General features: G+C 48.1%; 1 protein-coding gene across 1 annotated transcript in view; it reads left to right on the top strand.

The window, feature by feature from the left end:
• The first annotated feature begins 6,292 nt into the window (after positions 1–6,292).
• LOC142303037 (olfactory receptor 10A7-like) overlaps positions 6,293–17,200 on the top strand; it is a 49,541-nt gene continuing 38,633 nt past the window's right edge. Inside the window, exon 1 of the mRNA XM_075344136.1 lies at positions 6,293–6,436. Coding sequence (XP_075200251.1) covers positions 6,293–6,436 — 144 coding nt within the window. The remainder of the gene's footprint in view (positions 6,437–17,200) is intronic.

The raw sequence follows: 17,200 nt of genomic DNA on the forward strand, positions 1-17,200 counted from the left end.
TGGAGAAAAAGTGGAGAAAAAGTGGAGAAAAAAAAGGAGAAAAAGTGGAGAAAAAGTGGAGAAAAAGTGGAGAAAAAGTGGAGAAAAAAGTGGAGAAAAAGTGGAGAAAAAGTGGAGAAAAAGTGGAGAAAACGTGGAGAAAAAGTGGAGAAAAAGTGGAGAAAAAAATGGAGAAAAAGTGGAGAAAAAGTGGAGAAAAAGTGGAGAAAAAGTGGAGAAAAAGTGGAGAAAAAAGTGGAGAAAAAGTGGAGAAAAAGTGGAGAAAAAAGTGGAGAAAAATTGGAGAAAAAGTGGAGAAAAAGTGGAGTAAAAATGGAGAAAAAGTGGAGAAAAAAATGGAGAAAAAAATGGATAAAAAGTGGAGAAAAAGTGGAGAAAAAGTGGAGAAAAAGTGGAGAAAAAATGGATAAAAAGTGGAGAAAAAGTGAAGAAAAAGTGGAGAAAAAATGTAGAAAAAATGGAGAAAAAAAATGTAGAAAAAGTGGAGAAAAAGTGGAGAAAAAAATGGAGAAAAAGTGGAGAAAAAGTGGAGCACCCTTTGGTGCCTTTCATGTGGCACTAAGGGGTGCTTAGCTTTGTATTTAGCCAAAAAAATGAAAAAAAAAATGACGTAGGGTTCCCCCTAGTTTTGTAGCCAGCTAGGGTAAAGCAGACGGCTGCAGCCTGCAGACCACAGCTGGCAACCTCACCTTGGCTGGTAATCCAAAACTGAGGGCACCCCACGCTGTTATTTTAAATTAAATAAATAAATAAAAGAAAAAACACGTAGGGGTCCCCCAAAATTGGATCACCAGCCAAGGTAAAGCAGACAGCTGGGGCCTGATATTCTCAGACTAGGGAGGTCCATGGTTATTGGACTCTCCCCAGCCTAAAAATAGCAGGCCGCAGCCGCCCCAGAAGTGGCGCATCCATTAGATGCGCCAATCCTGGTGCTTCGCCCCAGCTCATCCCGCGCCCTGGTGCGGTGGCAAACGGGGTAATATAAGGGGTTAATATCAGATGTGTAATGTCACCTGGCATCCAACCCTGGGGTTGGTGAGGTCAGGCGTCTATCAGATACCCGACATCACCAACCCAGTCAGTAATAAAAAAAATAGACGACAAACACATTTTTATTTGAAAAAACACTCCCCAAAACATTCCCTCTTTAACCAATTTATTAGAATGAAAAACAAATCCAGGTCTGGTGTAATCCAAGGGGTTGCCATGACGATCCACACTGTCCCAGTCAATGAAGAGCAGGATGTTCCCCATTGGCTGGGAGAGCAGTGCAGTGACCTGAGCTAACATCAATGGGTCAGCCCAGGTCACTGCAGGGCATGACAAGTGCTGCTGTCAGCGAGGTACATTACCTGCGATGATCTCCAGCACACTGACAGCCCCTGTCACTGAGTTCAATGACCGCCGCCTTCACAGCCAAGAATCGCGAGAGGCCCGTGACGTCACCGCTAGTCAGTCTCGGGTCGGAAGCGAGAGAAGGTGATGTGACAAGCGGCGACCATGGAGGACAGTGACAGCGCTGAGGTCGGGATGGCGGGACTTCATCACCGCAGGCAGGGCCGGCTCCAGGTTTTTGTGGGCCCCGGGCGGAAGAGTCCCAGTGGGTCCCATACACACGCAGACACACACACATACACAGATACATACACGTACATATACATATTTAAAGACAAACTCACAAAAATACATATAAACAGACAAATCTATACAGTCATATACACTGACATACATAGATACACATCATACATGCATACATACAGAGATACACACTGCTATGCTGCATACATACATACATACAGACACACACATACTGCTCTGCATGCATACATACATATAGACAGACACACACACACTGCTCTGCTACATACATACATATAGACAGACACACACATACTGCTCTGCTGCATACATAGACACACACACACACTGCTCTGCTGCATACATACATACATACAGACACGCATACTGCTCTGCTGCATACATACATACAGACACACACACACACACACTGCTCTGCTGCATACATACATACAGACACGCATACTGCTCTGCTGCATATATACATACATACAGACACGCATACTGCTCTGCTGCATATATACATACATACAGACACGCATACTGCTCTGCTGCATATATACATACATACAGACACGCATACTGCTCTGCTGCATATATACATACATACAGACACGCATACTGCTCTGCTGCATATATACATACATACATACAGACACGCATACTGCTCTGCTGCATACATACATACATATAGACACGCATACTGCTCTGCTGCATATATACATACATACAGACACGCATACTGCTCTGCTGCATATATACATACATATAGACACGCATACTGCTCTGCTGCATACATACATACATATAGACACGCATACTGCTCTGCTGCATATATACATACATACAGACACGCATACTGCTCTGCTGCATATATACATACATACATACAGACACGCATACTGCTCTGCTGCATACATACATACATATAGACACGCATACTGCTCTGCTGCATATATACATACATACAGACACGCATACTGCTCTGCTGCATATATACATACATACATACAGACACGCATACTGCTCTGCTGCATACATACATACATATAGACACGCATACTGCTCTGCTGCATATATACATACATACATACAGACACGCATACTGCTCTGCTGCATACATACATACATACAGACACGCATACTGCTCTGCTGCATATATACATACATACATACAGACACGCATACTGCTCTGCTGCATATATACATACATACATACAGACACGCATACTGCTCTGCTGCATATATACATACATACAGACACGCATACTGCTCTGCTGCATATATACATACATACATACAGACACGCATACTGCTCTGCTGCATACATACATACATATAGACACGCATACTGCTCTGCTGCATATATACATACATACATACAGACACGCATACTGCTCTGCTGCATACATACATACATATAGACACGCATACTGCTCTGCTGCATATATACATACATACATACAGACACGCATACTGCTCTGCTGCATATATACATACATACATACAGACACGCATACTGCTCTGCTGCATATATACATACATACATACAGACACGCATACTGCTCTGCTACATATATACATACATACAGACACGCATACTGCTCTGCTACATATATACATACATACATACAGACACGCATACTGCTCTGCTACATATATACATACATACATATAGACACGCATACTGCTCTGCTGCATATATACATACATACATACAGACACGCATACTGCTCTGCTGCATATATACATACATACAGACACGCATACTGCTCTGCTGCATATATACATACATACATATAGACACGCATACTACTCTGCTGCATATATACATGCATACATACAGACACGCATACTGCTCTGCTGCATACATACATACATACAGACATGCATACTGCTCTGCTGCATATATACATACATACAGACAGACACGCATACTGCTCTGCTGCATACATACATACATATAGACACGCATACTACTCTGCTGCATATATACATGCATACATACAGACACGCATACTGCTCTGCTGCATACATACATACATACATATAGACACGCATACTGCTCTGCTGCATATATATATATATACATACATACATACAGACACGTATGCTGCTCTGCTGCATATATACATACATATAGACACGCATACTGCTCTGCTGCATGCATACATACAAACACACACCTTGCTCTGCGGGGCCCACACACGCGGCTCCGGGGGCCACACACACGGCTCTGCGGGGCCCACACACGCACGGGGGGACAGGGAGGGGCGGGGAGGGAGTGATGTCCCACATACTGATCAGGTCACGGTGCAGATGGGGCCCACACAGCGCCGGAGGGAAGCGATGTGCTGGGGGTCGCTGGCTGGCACTGTGACTCCTTCATCTGTGCGACCGATCAGGACGCCGGGCGGTAGCTCCGCCCACAGATGATGCTCAATGCAGGAGAACACAGTGGCCTTAAAGGGCCGGCAGGCACAGTTTCCAGTGCCAAGGACTGCTGCCCCCGGGCCGACCGCAGGTAAGCCGAGCGGGACCGTGTGTGTGTGTGTGTGTGTGTGTGTGTGTGTGTGTGTGTGTGTGTGTGTATGTGTACATGCCGCGGGCAGGAGGAGGCGGAGCGAGCTGAGCGGGGAAGTGTGGGCTTCCTGCACAGTAACTAGGATAAACATCGGGTTACTAACCAAAGCGTTTTGCTTGGATACCCGATGTTTATCTTGGTTACCAGCTTCTGGCAGGCTGCCAGCGATGGCTCCTGCACACTCTAGCTGTAAAAAGCCCTGCTTTTTGCTGCTAGAACCGTTCTCGAACGTATCTAGAACTATCGAGCTTTTGCAAAAAGCTCGAGTTCTAGTTCGATCTCGAACATCCCCCAAAATCACTCGAGCCCCGAACTGGAGAACCTCGAACCACGAACCGCGCTCAACTCTAGTCTTTGGCTTTACCCAGAAAAAAAACGAGATAGGATGATGAAACTTTCCATTTATTCCACATACTCTCCACTGATGTCAACACACGTCTTACATCAGTATTCCAAGTTCTGTAACCCTAGGATTTTGTTTGTGCCTCAAGCCAGGCATCTTTAGCAGCCATGGCATCAGAAATGGTGTGAAATTTGGTACCTTGAGGTGTTTCTTCAGGTTTGGAAACAGATGATAGTTGGAGGGAACTAGATTTGGTGACTAAGGTGGGTGGTCACCAGCTGGAAGCCCAGCTCTGCCAGTTTTGCCATGGTCTCTTGTGCAGTGTGAGCGGAGGCATTGTCTTGCAGGAACAAGATTCCTTTGGACAGCTTGCCGCACCTTTTTGCCTTCAGAACTTCCTTCAATTGGTCAAAAAGTTCAATGTATTATCTTGCATTGATGATGGAACCCTTTTGAAAGTAGTCCACTAGCAGCACGTCCTCCTTATTCCAGAACATAGATGCCATAACCTTAGTGGTTGATTTTTGCACCCTAAACTTCTTTGGATGAGGAGAACCACTGTGCCTCCACTCTTTTGACTGCTTTTTGTTTTCAGGGTCATACAAATAAATTCAGGTCTCATCCATAGTGACCAGTCCATCCAGAAAGTTCTTATCAGTCCAGAAATGCTGACAAATGGACCGGGAAGTTGTCACTCGCTGCTTCTCTGATCTGTAGTCATACATTTGGGGACCCACTTTGCAGATCACTTCCTCATGTCCAAATGTTCATGGATAATGACACAAACACGTTCACAGGAAATCTCCATGATGTCTGCTATTGCTTTTGCTAAAATTTGTGGATTCTCCAGTATGAGGTTGTGCACAACATCGAGGATCTCTAGAACAACAACCACTCTCGGTCGTCCAGGACTTTCCTCATCATTGGGGCTGAAGTGGCCCATTTTATATTTGGCAACCCAGTTCCTAACTGTGGAATATGAAGGGCATGGATCCCCCAATAGCTGCGACATATCGCCATGAATATCCTTTGCGGACTTTCCTTGTAGAAGTAAGAATTTTATCCCTCCTCTGCTCTCAGTTGCTGTGAATATCGCATTAGACGCCGCCACTTTGTTTTCCCACGTGCGTAGAACACTTTTGCCATAAGCAACAAAAACAAAAGTTTATATTAGACACATAAGGCTTTGATATGATATAACATTCATTACCACAGAAACAAAAAAAAGTCACAAATCCAAGACTTATGAGCAGCCCCTCGTATAGTTTGAAATGCAGTCACTAACTGAAACAGAAACAGCTATGTAGGAGGCTTAAAACTCGGTGAGGAACTGCCAAATTCTGCTGCAAAGGGTAATGTTGTGGAAGACAGTTTCATGTCATTGGTCACACAACATGACAAGACTGAGCACAGCAACAAGATGTAAGGTAGTTACACTGCATTAGCAAGCGCTCTTCCAGGCAAATATTTCAAAACAGACTAGGCTTTCAAGATGTGATTTCCAATTTCTTTTAAAGAAGCACCAAGAAATGGACAAGGTTGAGGACCATAGATGCAGTGGTCCTCCAGGATGGACTTAGAGTCTCCCTTCAACCTTAAAAAACTATGATACTATGAAGCTTACTGCAGCCGATGAAAGACACATTATGGTTACTTCCCTTTGAAATCAGAAGATGTGCGGGAACGCAATCAGCTCAGAACTGATAGCAACCTACTATTTAGACAAGACTGACCAGAAATGGTCTCCATTGAAGAATTGTGGTTAAGCAGAAAGACCTAGGTTTGCCATGGAAATGAAGCCAAATGATGCTACTATGTATGAAAACATGGGAACTGGGGTGCAGAAAAGTTTGCTGCTTTGTCAAAATGTGAAATATTTGGGTTTAGCTGACGGTAGTTTGCTTGATGAAGAACTGGAGAGTGGTACAATAGTGAGTGTCCTCAGGCGGCAGTGAAGAACGGTAGAGGGTCCCTGCCAGTTTAGGGTTGCATTTCAGCAAATTATTTGGGGATTTGGTCAGGATTAATGGGGTCAGTAAGGCTGATTATTCTAGGCAGATACTTATTCATCATGTAATCCATCACAGAGGTGTCTAATGGTCTCCAAATTTTTTTCTGGATTAGGTGTATGACCCCCGTGCCCTCCAAACCACCAACATTCAAATAAGCGGTGTAAAAAAAGTATTTTTAAAGTGAATTTTTGATATGCGAATACCCATCTGACTAGTCTGGGGCGTTGGTTTCCGTAGACCGGTCGTCCCACTCATGTTTTCATGCTCCATGAGTGTGATAACATGATTTTAAAGAGCTCACGTCATTGTCTGCTCTATGAAAAACACTCATGTGCGCAACATTCTTTCCTACAAGTCCTTGCGCTTCTGAAGCTAGGTGTACTTTTCTGGGCTTCAGAAGACACTGTGCATGTTCGGAAGCAAAGAAGAAGCTTGGTCTTCGGGTCCCTCTTTGTTTCCAGAAATACACATGCTGGTGGATTGGAGGGCATGGTGGGTCTGTGAGGTTCCTGTATACAACTATCTTCACAGAAAAGAAGCATGAGGAGTCCTGGAAGTGATGATCCACAAAACCCCGATCTCACATAATCTCACCTGTCTGGGATGAAGAGACAGAAGGATCCACACAAGCCTCATACACAGAAGATCGGGGGTCAGTTCTCCAAGATGTTTGGAACAAATCCCAGCACAAGATTCTTCCATTGTGTGCAATCGTACCTAGAAGTACGATACTGTTTTAAAATACAAAAGTGCTCACATTAACTATGGACGGGTTTGGCATGACATGAAAGTGGGCTGATAAAATATGCTGAAAATCCTAGCTGCAAACCCAATGTTGTGTCTTTGTGTCTATTATGTTACTGTTAAAAAATATACTCTTAAATATATTTTTCTTCAAATACGTAAAGGCGCATGAAAGAAAGGACCTCAAAAATGTAAAAAATAAATGTATTTTATCTATTTAAAAATGGTTGCCAGGGTTCAGTTACAGAAAGGAAAAATAATATACTTTGATAGCTTACGCAAAGAGTTCATTTAGTCCATACTGATCAATGGGAAGTCTTTACCCATCTCTCTTCGGGTCCTGAATGGCAAGGCAGGGGGTGTCATCTTTTAGCCGGACAGGAGTCTTCTGACAGCTGACATCGTGTAGGAGCGAGCGAGTAGCCCCCTCCATCGTGTATTATATACCAGCTGTTCAGTCCATATAGGGTGGTTTAGTTGTATAGTTCCATATTACATAACCTTCTGGAAGCTTCGGGAAGGATTTATATATATCCTTCCATGTCAGTAACTCAAGTATACTCAATATAGATATTTTAATACTTATTCCTTATAAAAACTTAATTAATAAACTATGCCCTCCAACATAAACAGAACTGTGAACTTATATGTCCTTCTATAAAATATTTGATAACTAGATGTATTAATTTTAATGTTTTTACAGTTACCACCAGAGTCCGCTCCATTGACTCCTACTCCAATCGCCAGGTGACGCCGTGTCCCTGCCGTGGATAGTGCTGATGATGGAATAGAAGTCGATGCCACTGGCGCCGGTTGGCACAGGCTCTGCTCATCCACTGGTCTGGGTTTCCTGGGGATCTGCAGTGCCACTGGCTGACTGTAGGTGACGGGTGTCTCCCAGCTGAAGTGCCATCATTCAGCTACAGCCTATGGGAAGACACCACACCCTTTTTAATGCCCCTCCTGTCTGCTGGCCTGTGCCAGAGATAGTTCTGAAAATTCTGGTTCCTGTTCCATCCTGCCTGCTGTTTATGTACCTCGCTGCCCGATCCGCATTTGACCTCTGCTTGTTTTCTGATTCCGTCCTTGCCAGCCGATTCCGCAATTCTTGGTTTGACCCTGCCTGACTACTACTCTCTCGGACTGCAGTCTTCCACAAGTATTAATCACCTTGGGCCCTGTGTAATTCCAAATCCCTGTATAGGGGTTAAAGGGTTTCAGGGTTCTGGGGTCCTGCTTGGTGAGTGGCTTCCCTCTAGCCTATCCTTTACAGCCCATCTGAGTGTGTGGATCCAGGCAGGCGTTACAGTCTCTTACTGGGATGATCTCCTTTAACCCTAGAACATGCAACCATAGAAATCTACACTAGAAAACAAGTAACCTAGCAGGCCTGCGAGGCCCCAGGTATGCAATATAGGGTTAACTGCTACTTTTCCATCATAGTAGCATTCTTCTCAAGATATACTAGCCCTCCATATTACATCACCTGTATAACATCGCTAGACTCTGCATTCCCCGTCACTAGGTCTCCAGTTTCCCAGAGAATATTGTGATAATGAGAATGAAGAACTTGATATTCTCGTTGGTGATGAGCGAATCTATGGATGCTCGGGTTCACTGAACCAGCACAAGCCCCCCAAAAAATAAGGTTCAGCAGCCAAACTTGATGCTGAACTTGACAATGAACCCCACACAAGTCTAAGAGATCTAAACTTATGTCATAAAAAATGATGATAGTAAGGGGCTGAAAAAGAAAGAAAAAAGGGATCAAACAGGAAAGTTTTACTTACCGATCTTCCCCGAGGCTGTGAAACTACTTGCAGGTCCATTCATTAGCTCTCATGCATATTCACTGCTTCCCCCACCCATCTTCAGTCCGGTCTGAAACACAAAACGCAGACAAATTATTTTTTTTTTTAAAAAAAAACAAAAAACATTTTTCTCCAATTTATCAGCCCCCGAACACCCAAGCCTAACATAATCCAAATGACGCCCTCCTACGACGATCTCGGCTCTGCTACATAGTGAAGTCACAAAGGGTTTTTTCCCAGGAAATGCAGATTTGGTCCTGAAATTTATACACCAAATTCTTGCACCAAATCTACATCTTCTGGCAAAAAAAAAAAAGGCATCAAAACGTGTTCCAGGTTTGATACGTTTTTTTGCCAGGAAATACAGATTTAGTGCAAAAATGTGGTGTATGAATTCCAGCACCAAATCTGCAACTCCTGGCAGAAAACTGCATCAAAAACTATGATTTTGACTCAGTTTTGGTTTGGTTTTCTGACAGTAGATGCAAATTTGATGCTGGAATTCATACATCAAATTCCTGCAGTAAATCTGCATTTTTCTTGGTCAAATAAAAATACATCAAAAAGCAATGCGGTTTTGATACGGTTTTGATGTGTTATTTTTGTCAGGAGATGCAGATTTAGTACAGGAATTTGGTATATAAATTCGAGCACCAAATCTGTATCTCCTCGCAGAAAACCAGAGAAAAAATACAGTTTTGATGCCAATTCGGTGCGTTTTCTGCCGGGAGGTGAAAAATTTAGTGCATAAATCTGATTCAGACATTTCTGCACCAAATCTGCATCTCCTGGCAAAAAAAAAAAATTACACCTAAACTGTATTTTTTTGCCAGGAGATGTAGATTTGGTGCTGAAATTTGTACAGAAAATTCCTGCACCAAATTTGCATCTTCTGGCAATAAAAAAAAAACCCGCATCAAAACTCAATGCAGTTTTTTGGCAAGAGATGTAGAATTAGTGTAGGTATTTGGTGTATAAATTTCAGCACTAAATCTGCATCTCCTGGCAAAAAAACCCTGTGCTTTTCTGCTAGAATATGCAAGTCTCATTGAACTCAATGAGTTCTCCTCAGGTGATGTCACTGAGTTCAATGAGTTCACCTGAGGTGAGTTTACCTGTGGTCACAAGTGTGGTACCATGAGAACCTCTAGCGTAACTTCAAGTAAACTCAGTGATGTCACTGCTCACAGCTGTGGCTCAGTCAATGCCTGCCTGAATTTGCAGCAGGCGGTCATGTTCTCTAATGTGGCTGTGCACAAGCTAGGATCATCGTTGGATGTTGTGGTGTGGATTATGTCGGACCTGGTTGTTTTGGGAGTTAACAGATTGTAGAAAAAGGGTGGTTTTTTTCAATTAAAAGATTTTTTTGTGTTTTGTGTTTATTTCTTTTGACTTACAGGATTAGTAATGGAGGTCTCATAGGCCCCTCCCCATTTTTAATCCACGGTTTAGTGGCAGCGGTGACTTTCGATAAATGACAGCTGTCATTAACCCCTTATATTACCCCGATTACCACTGTACCAGCGCAATCGGGATGAGCTGGGTAAAGGACGGGAATTGTAGCACCTAATCAATGCAACAATTGTGGGGAGTTGCACCCTGCTATTAATAGGCTGGGTAGAGCCATTAAGCATGGGCCTCCCCAGTCTGAGAATACCAACCCCCAGCTGTCAGCTTTATCTTGGTTGAGTATTAAAACTGCAAGGGATGCCATGTCATTTTTAAAAATTAATTCTTTAAATAATTGAAAAAAGCCGCATGGGGTCCCTTGTATCTTGATACACAACTAAGATAACTCGTATGGCTGGGGCTGCAGCCTGTAGTCATCTGCTTTATCTGCACAGGGTATACGTGGGACAATACATATTTTTTTTAAATGTATTTATTTATTTTTACATTTCACTTCACAAGAAGCCAGTGGCAGCATGAGTAAGGCAATGCTGGCAGGAGTGGGTGCACTGGCAGCGTGAGGCAGGTGCCATTGATCTCCTGGTGATGGACATGATGGACTTCAGGAAAGTGGAGCTGGAGACAGAGCATGTGACGATATAGACCACAGAGCGTTGAGATCTCAGAGCGTTGTGCCGCCTCCAACACCATTTTCTCAAAGTCCATCACATCCATTGCTGGGAGTTCAATGGCGCCTGTGTCACACTGCCAGTGCACCCCCTCTGGCCAGCATTGCCCTACTCGAGCATGCCTTCTCCAGCAGCGGCCCTGCCTCCTGTGACTCCATGCCACTGCCTCCACACCCCCAAGAAGCTACATTCAGCTTATAGGACGCATCCCAATCACCCCCCCAATTTTGGAGGGAAAAAGTGTGAGTTATAATCCGAAAAATACAGTATATCTTCAACCTTAAAAGCTATAAAACTATAAAAGAAAAATGATCATGATCATTGCCCAAGGTGATCCTTTCCTATCTGTAATAATATAAAGTGTTATTAATAATAGTAATAGCATGTTATCTTATTATTATTATTATTATTAATGTGAGGTTATTGTGTGGTATCCATTGTGATTGTACCGTACAGAGCCCTATTTGCTGGTGATCCTTACAGATGAGGATGACAATAGTTAACGCTTCTCTTGGCCATGAAGCCGGTTCCATTATTCCACCGATTCTCTTGGCTCCGGTTAATCAGACTCCGGGGGGAAATCCAGGATTTCAGACAACAAACATAATGAAGACAGAAGCCGAGAAAATCCCAAGACGTCTTCTCAATTGTGTTCTCGATTCCTGAAGGAGCGACTTGTTTACAAACCTGAACGTGAAAATGAGAGAAGATAATGAGATACATTGTAATATTGTAATAATGAGATCCTAATAGTGTGATGTAAGGACAGGAATAAGAATGACATCCTGTGTATCTGTGTATATGGAAAAGGGAGATTGACTATAAAATAAAAGTTATAATAACTAAATAATGATAAAATAAAGAAATATCACCATTATTCCCATCACACTTCTATACTGGGCACCATAACACATGACATATACGCTGCACAGCTTTGTCCTGCATAATCCACTTAGTGGCTCATGTTTCACAGACGTTTGGGGGGAGTCAAATGATAAATGAGTGGACATTGTGGCCACCTTCTAGACACCGCACTACTGTGTGCAAACACCAGCACAGCAGCTCGATGGCTCCCACGCATCTGACAAGGTGGAAATGATCAATTGTTACATGCAACAAATCAGAACTAGTGATGAGTGAGCACTATAGTACATGCTCAAGTGCTCAGTACTCAAATCAAGCAGATCGGACACACGGGTGGGCTCAATGTGAGTGTCGCGGGCGGAGGAGGGGACGCCACGCTCTCCCTGCTGCTCGGGTCCGGCTGGCACTGCTGCTGCGGCCTGCCGCTGCTCGGTGGCTCGAGCGATGGGCCGGATCCCGGGGACTCGAGCGGCGCTCCTCGCCCGTGAGTGAAAAAGGGGCTTGAGTGATTGGGATTGTTTATTGTCCGTGACGCCACCCACGGTTGTGGTGATTTGTTAACACCACCGCTGCTCTGTATGGGGAGCCCGGGAGGGATGGTATGGAGCAGCCAGTTGTTGATGTGCCCCTCCGTGGGTAGGGGTTGTGGTGCTCCCGGGCCCCGGTGATGGGATTGGAATGGCGGACAGGCGGGTATGGGACCTGTGGAGGTGCAGGGGCGCAGGGGCAGCGCTGTGCCGCACGGCACGGAGGTACTCACTCAGCCAGTAAACACGACACAGTTCTCGGTAAACAAACGGCTGGTTGGACGGGTCCCTCGGACGGTTCACGGTGCTGCGGTTCCCTGCAGTTAGCGGTGACGGTCTCTTCCCTGCACCTATGGAATGTCTCTTTGGTAGCGATGGGTCCCCACCGGTTACCCGCTCCCCGGCTTCAATCTGGGCCGGAGGAGCCCCTCTCTTGCCCGCAGGCGCTGGCCCTGGGAGACTGGTGCCTTGGCGGTAGCGGTGTCTCCCCTCAATGGTCGGACTGTTGCCTTCAATCGGGACTTGGCTGTTGGGAGACAGACGTCCCCTTCACTGACGGATTTGGCAAATTATGGCGACTCCTAGACTTGCCGGGATCCGAAAAGCCCCTGCCCTGGTGCTGACTGTCCTTCGTATACTGCTCCAGTACCGCCGGGTCACCACCCGTCCGCGGTCCTTCCAGCAACCTCCAGACAGTCCCACTACAGACAATCACCTCCGTCTGATGACCTTGCTGTCACAGTCCGGGGCACACACCCGGACCAACTTCAGGCTTTACTACTGCCACTTTTCTGTCACTACAGCTTTTCTCCTTTGCTCCTCTACCACCTCACTGTTTACTCCTCACACTTCAAACTCTCTACTCAACTCTGTTCTTCTTCCTGTCCAAACTCTATCTGCCTGGTTCCTCCCGCCTCCAGGGCTGTGAACTCCTTGGTGGGCGGAGCCAACCGCCTGGTCCACCCCCTGGTGTGAACATCAGCCCCTGGAGGAAGGCAACAAGGATTTTGGGGTTAGCTGATGTACCTGCAGGGAATGTGGGGTGCGTGTGGTGTTGTGACCTGTGACCCCTGGCTTGCCCAGGGCGTCACATTCCCCCTTAGCAAAACGCAGACCGTCCTCGGGCTGCCCGTCCAACACCGGTTTTATTTTCCTTTTTGTTTTTCTGAAAAAGGTAAACGGTAAGCATTACAACTTATGGCATCATCCCACATCGGGAGGTTCAGTTCTTAAACGTTACTAACGGTGTACAGTTACGGTTTCCGCTCTCTCCCACCCAAGCAACCTGGCCCTGATGCTGCCCCTAAAGCCCAGGCAGCACCCCTTTACCCCAGTCCTGCACCAAGTCACCCGAGCGGGATCTGTCCTTCCCCTCCAGAGGGTAGCCACCGGTTCCTGTGGTGGCTGGGCCCCAGCCTGCTCTGCTGAGGGCCCTCCCTCCAACCTGCCTCTCCGGAGGCGGTAACTGCGAAACCGGTAACGGTGACACAACTTATTTACATGCCACTTAACGTTTGTGGTTGCCCTGCAAGTTCACGGGCTTGTCCATGAGCAGTTCCTCATGCAAACTTTTAAACGGTCCCCACGGGGACAACGGTGCTGGCTACGGCCGGTTTTCTCACAATCACTGTAGACAATCTGGTCACTGTTCGGTTCTATTTTTGCTTATCATTTTCATTTTTCAAAACTTTCAAAACACAAACAACTCAGTGGTGGTCCCAACGGGGACTGGACAACGGTGCTCCGCTGCCTTACTCCAGACTTTCAGCTTCATCCGAGGGAGGGGGGGGCAGGACTCACTCGACTCTCCTGGCTGCCCCGCAGTTTGGCATCTAGGGCAAACCACCCAACTCTCCACAGTGCCGGGTATACTGCACAATGTCACCCGGCATCAAGTTACGGCCGGGGTGCTCCTCGGGCAAGTGGGCATTCACATCCCGCCGGGCTACAAACACTTCGGCCTCCAGGCCCGGTTCATAAATAAACCCATAGCCCCGGCGGACATCAAACCGCCTCACCTGTCCTTCATACAGCGGTCCCCAGACACGGAACGTCGCCTGGCGGAGATTCTCCTTCTCCCGGATTGCACGGGCGACCAATTCCGCTTTCCTCTTTTCCCTCTCGCCGATCTCCGGGCCCAACGGTACCGGCTCCCTGTCCCAATACGGTGCTGCTGCGAGCTCCGGCGCACGGGTCGGGCCCCGTGGGACATCCTGGACATTGCCCACTGTCAGGGATCTGGGCGGCAGGTCCCGCGGTGTCTTGGCCTTGGGTGCCGCCTTGCAGCGACAACCCGGCGCCACCTCAGCCGAGGTGTGGGGGATGGGCACAGGGGCTTTCTGCGGCTGGGCCTTCGGCTCGGAACGGGTCATCAGCTCCGGCTCGGGGAACTTCTCAGGGGCTGCCTCCGGTGCAGACTTTGGGGCCTTCCATGGCAGCACCTCCGACTTGCTGCGGGCTCTGGCTACAGGTCGGCCCGCCGGGGCGGGCATGCTGGGTATCGCTACCGGTTGCGGTGGCAGCGGGCCTAGTGGCGGGGTCACAGCCTCCGAGACGGGTGGCGAGGGAGGTAGCAGGGGGAGAGGGCTTGGACCGGGTCCCTCAGCCGCAGCGATCGGTCCCTCGGGGACATAGGGGCGTGGGTCACTCACCCTCCCTTCCTCCGCCTCCTCCTCGCGTCTCCGCATGGTGGCTATAACGTCCGCCATGTCGGTCTCCCACTCCTCCATGAGGAGCTGCATCTTGACCTGCAGCCTTAGGTAGAGCTGCTCGGTCCGGATCTCCACCCACGCCGCGGTTCCAGGCGCGGGGGCTACGGTGTTGCGGGACGGCATCCACATTCTGCTGGCAACTCCTTCCAGGAACAGGGTGACTGCAGAGTCCTGGCGTCCCTGCTTTTATAGCTGCGCTCACATGCAGCCAGCCGCCATCGCGTCCCCCTTAGCTTCTTTCTGGCCCCTCCTCTATCGGGGCGGGGTTTTGGCCTTCGCGCCTCTGCTACTCGAGAAGACGCTCGAGCGGGAACTTTTCACGCCAAAGATGGCGACTTCTGAAATTTTTCAGCCGGATACCTCCGGCGGTCACAAGGCGCACCTCTACCCAACGGCAGAGCGGTAAGATCCTGTTCGTGACGCCAAGTTGTCGCGGGCGGAGGAGGGGACGCCGTGCTCTCCCTGCTGCTCGGGTCCGGCTGGCACTGCTGCTGCGGCCTGCCGCTGCTCGGTGGCTCGAGCGATGGGCCGGATCCCGGGGACTCGAGCGGCGCTCCTCGCCCGTGAGTGAAAAGGGGCTTGGGTGATTGGGATTGTTTATTCTCCGTGACGCCACCCACGGTTGTGGTGATTTGTTAATACCACCGCTGCTCTGTATGGGGAGCCCGGGAGGGATGGTATGGAGCAGCCAGTTGTTGATGTGCCCCTCCGTGGGTAGGGGTTGTGGTGCTCCTGGGGCCCGGTGATGGGATTGGAACGGCGGACAGGCGGGTATGGGGCCTGTGGAGGTGCAGGGGCGCAGGGGCAGCGCTGTGCCGCACGGCACGGAGGTACTCACTCAGCCAGTAAACACGACACAGTTCTCGGTAAACAAACGGCTGGTTGGACGGGTCCCTCGGACGGTTCACGGTGCTGCGGTTCCCTGCAGTTAGCGGTGACGGTCTCTTCCCTGCACCTATGGAATGTCTCTTTGGTAGCGATGGGTCCCCATCGGTTACCCGCTCCCCGGCTTCAATCTGGGCCGGAGGAACCCCTCTCTTGCCCGCAGGCGCTGGCCCTGGGAGACTGGTGCCTTGGCGGTGGCGGTGTCTCCCCTCAATGGTCGGACTGTTGCCTTCAATCGGGACTTGGCTGTTGGGAGACAGACGTCCCCTTCACTGACGGATTTGGCAAATTATGGCGAGTCCTAGCCTTGCCGGGATCCGAAAAGCCCCTGCCCTGGTGCTGACTGTCCTTCGTATACTGCTCCAGTACCGCCGGGTCACCACCCGTCCGCGGTCCTTCCAGCAACCTCCAGACAGTCCCACTACAGACAATCACCTCCGTCTGATGACCTTGCTGTCACAGTCCGGGGCACACACCCGGACCAACTTCAGGCTTTACTACTGCCACTTTTCTGTCACTACAGCTTTTCTCCTTTGCTCCTCTACCACCTCACTGTTTACTCCTCACACTTCAAACTCTCTACTCAACTCTGTTCTTCTTCCTGTCCAAACTCTATCTGCCTGGTTCCTCCCGCCTCCAGGGCTGTGAACTCCTCGGTGGGCGGAGCCAACCACCTGGCCCACCCCCTGGTGTGAACATCAGCCCCTGGAGGAAGGCAACAAGGATTTTGGGGTTAGCTGATGTACCTGCAGGGAATGTGGGGTGCGTGTGGTGTTGTGACCTGTGACCCCTGGCTTGCCCAGGGCGTCACATTAGCAATGAGCAAAATAAAATTCAATGGGGAATACAAACATTTTTACAGAAGACCCAATCAGGAGGATAGGTGTTACAAATCGGCGTCTCCATTGCCGCAAGCAGCCTGCTGCGGTTCCTGCTACACTCAGGCGCCAGCCACCATTTTTGGCCGTGCCTCGGGTCATCCAGCTGGCTGCTTCTTCCTCCCCATCTAAGTGTGGAGAGGCGGCTAGGGCACATGCGTGTGCCGATTTACTCCAGCCAGAGC

Source organism: Anomaloglossus baeobatrachus, chromosome 4, assembly GCF_048569485.1.
Source record: "Anomaloglossus baeobatrachus isolate aAnoBae1 chromosome 4, aAnoBae1.hap1, whole genome shotgun sequence".
NCBI classification, from domain to species: Eukaryota; Metazoa; Chordata; class Amphibia; order Anura; family Aromobatidae; genus Anomaloglossus; species Anomaloglossus baeobatrachus.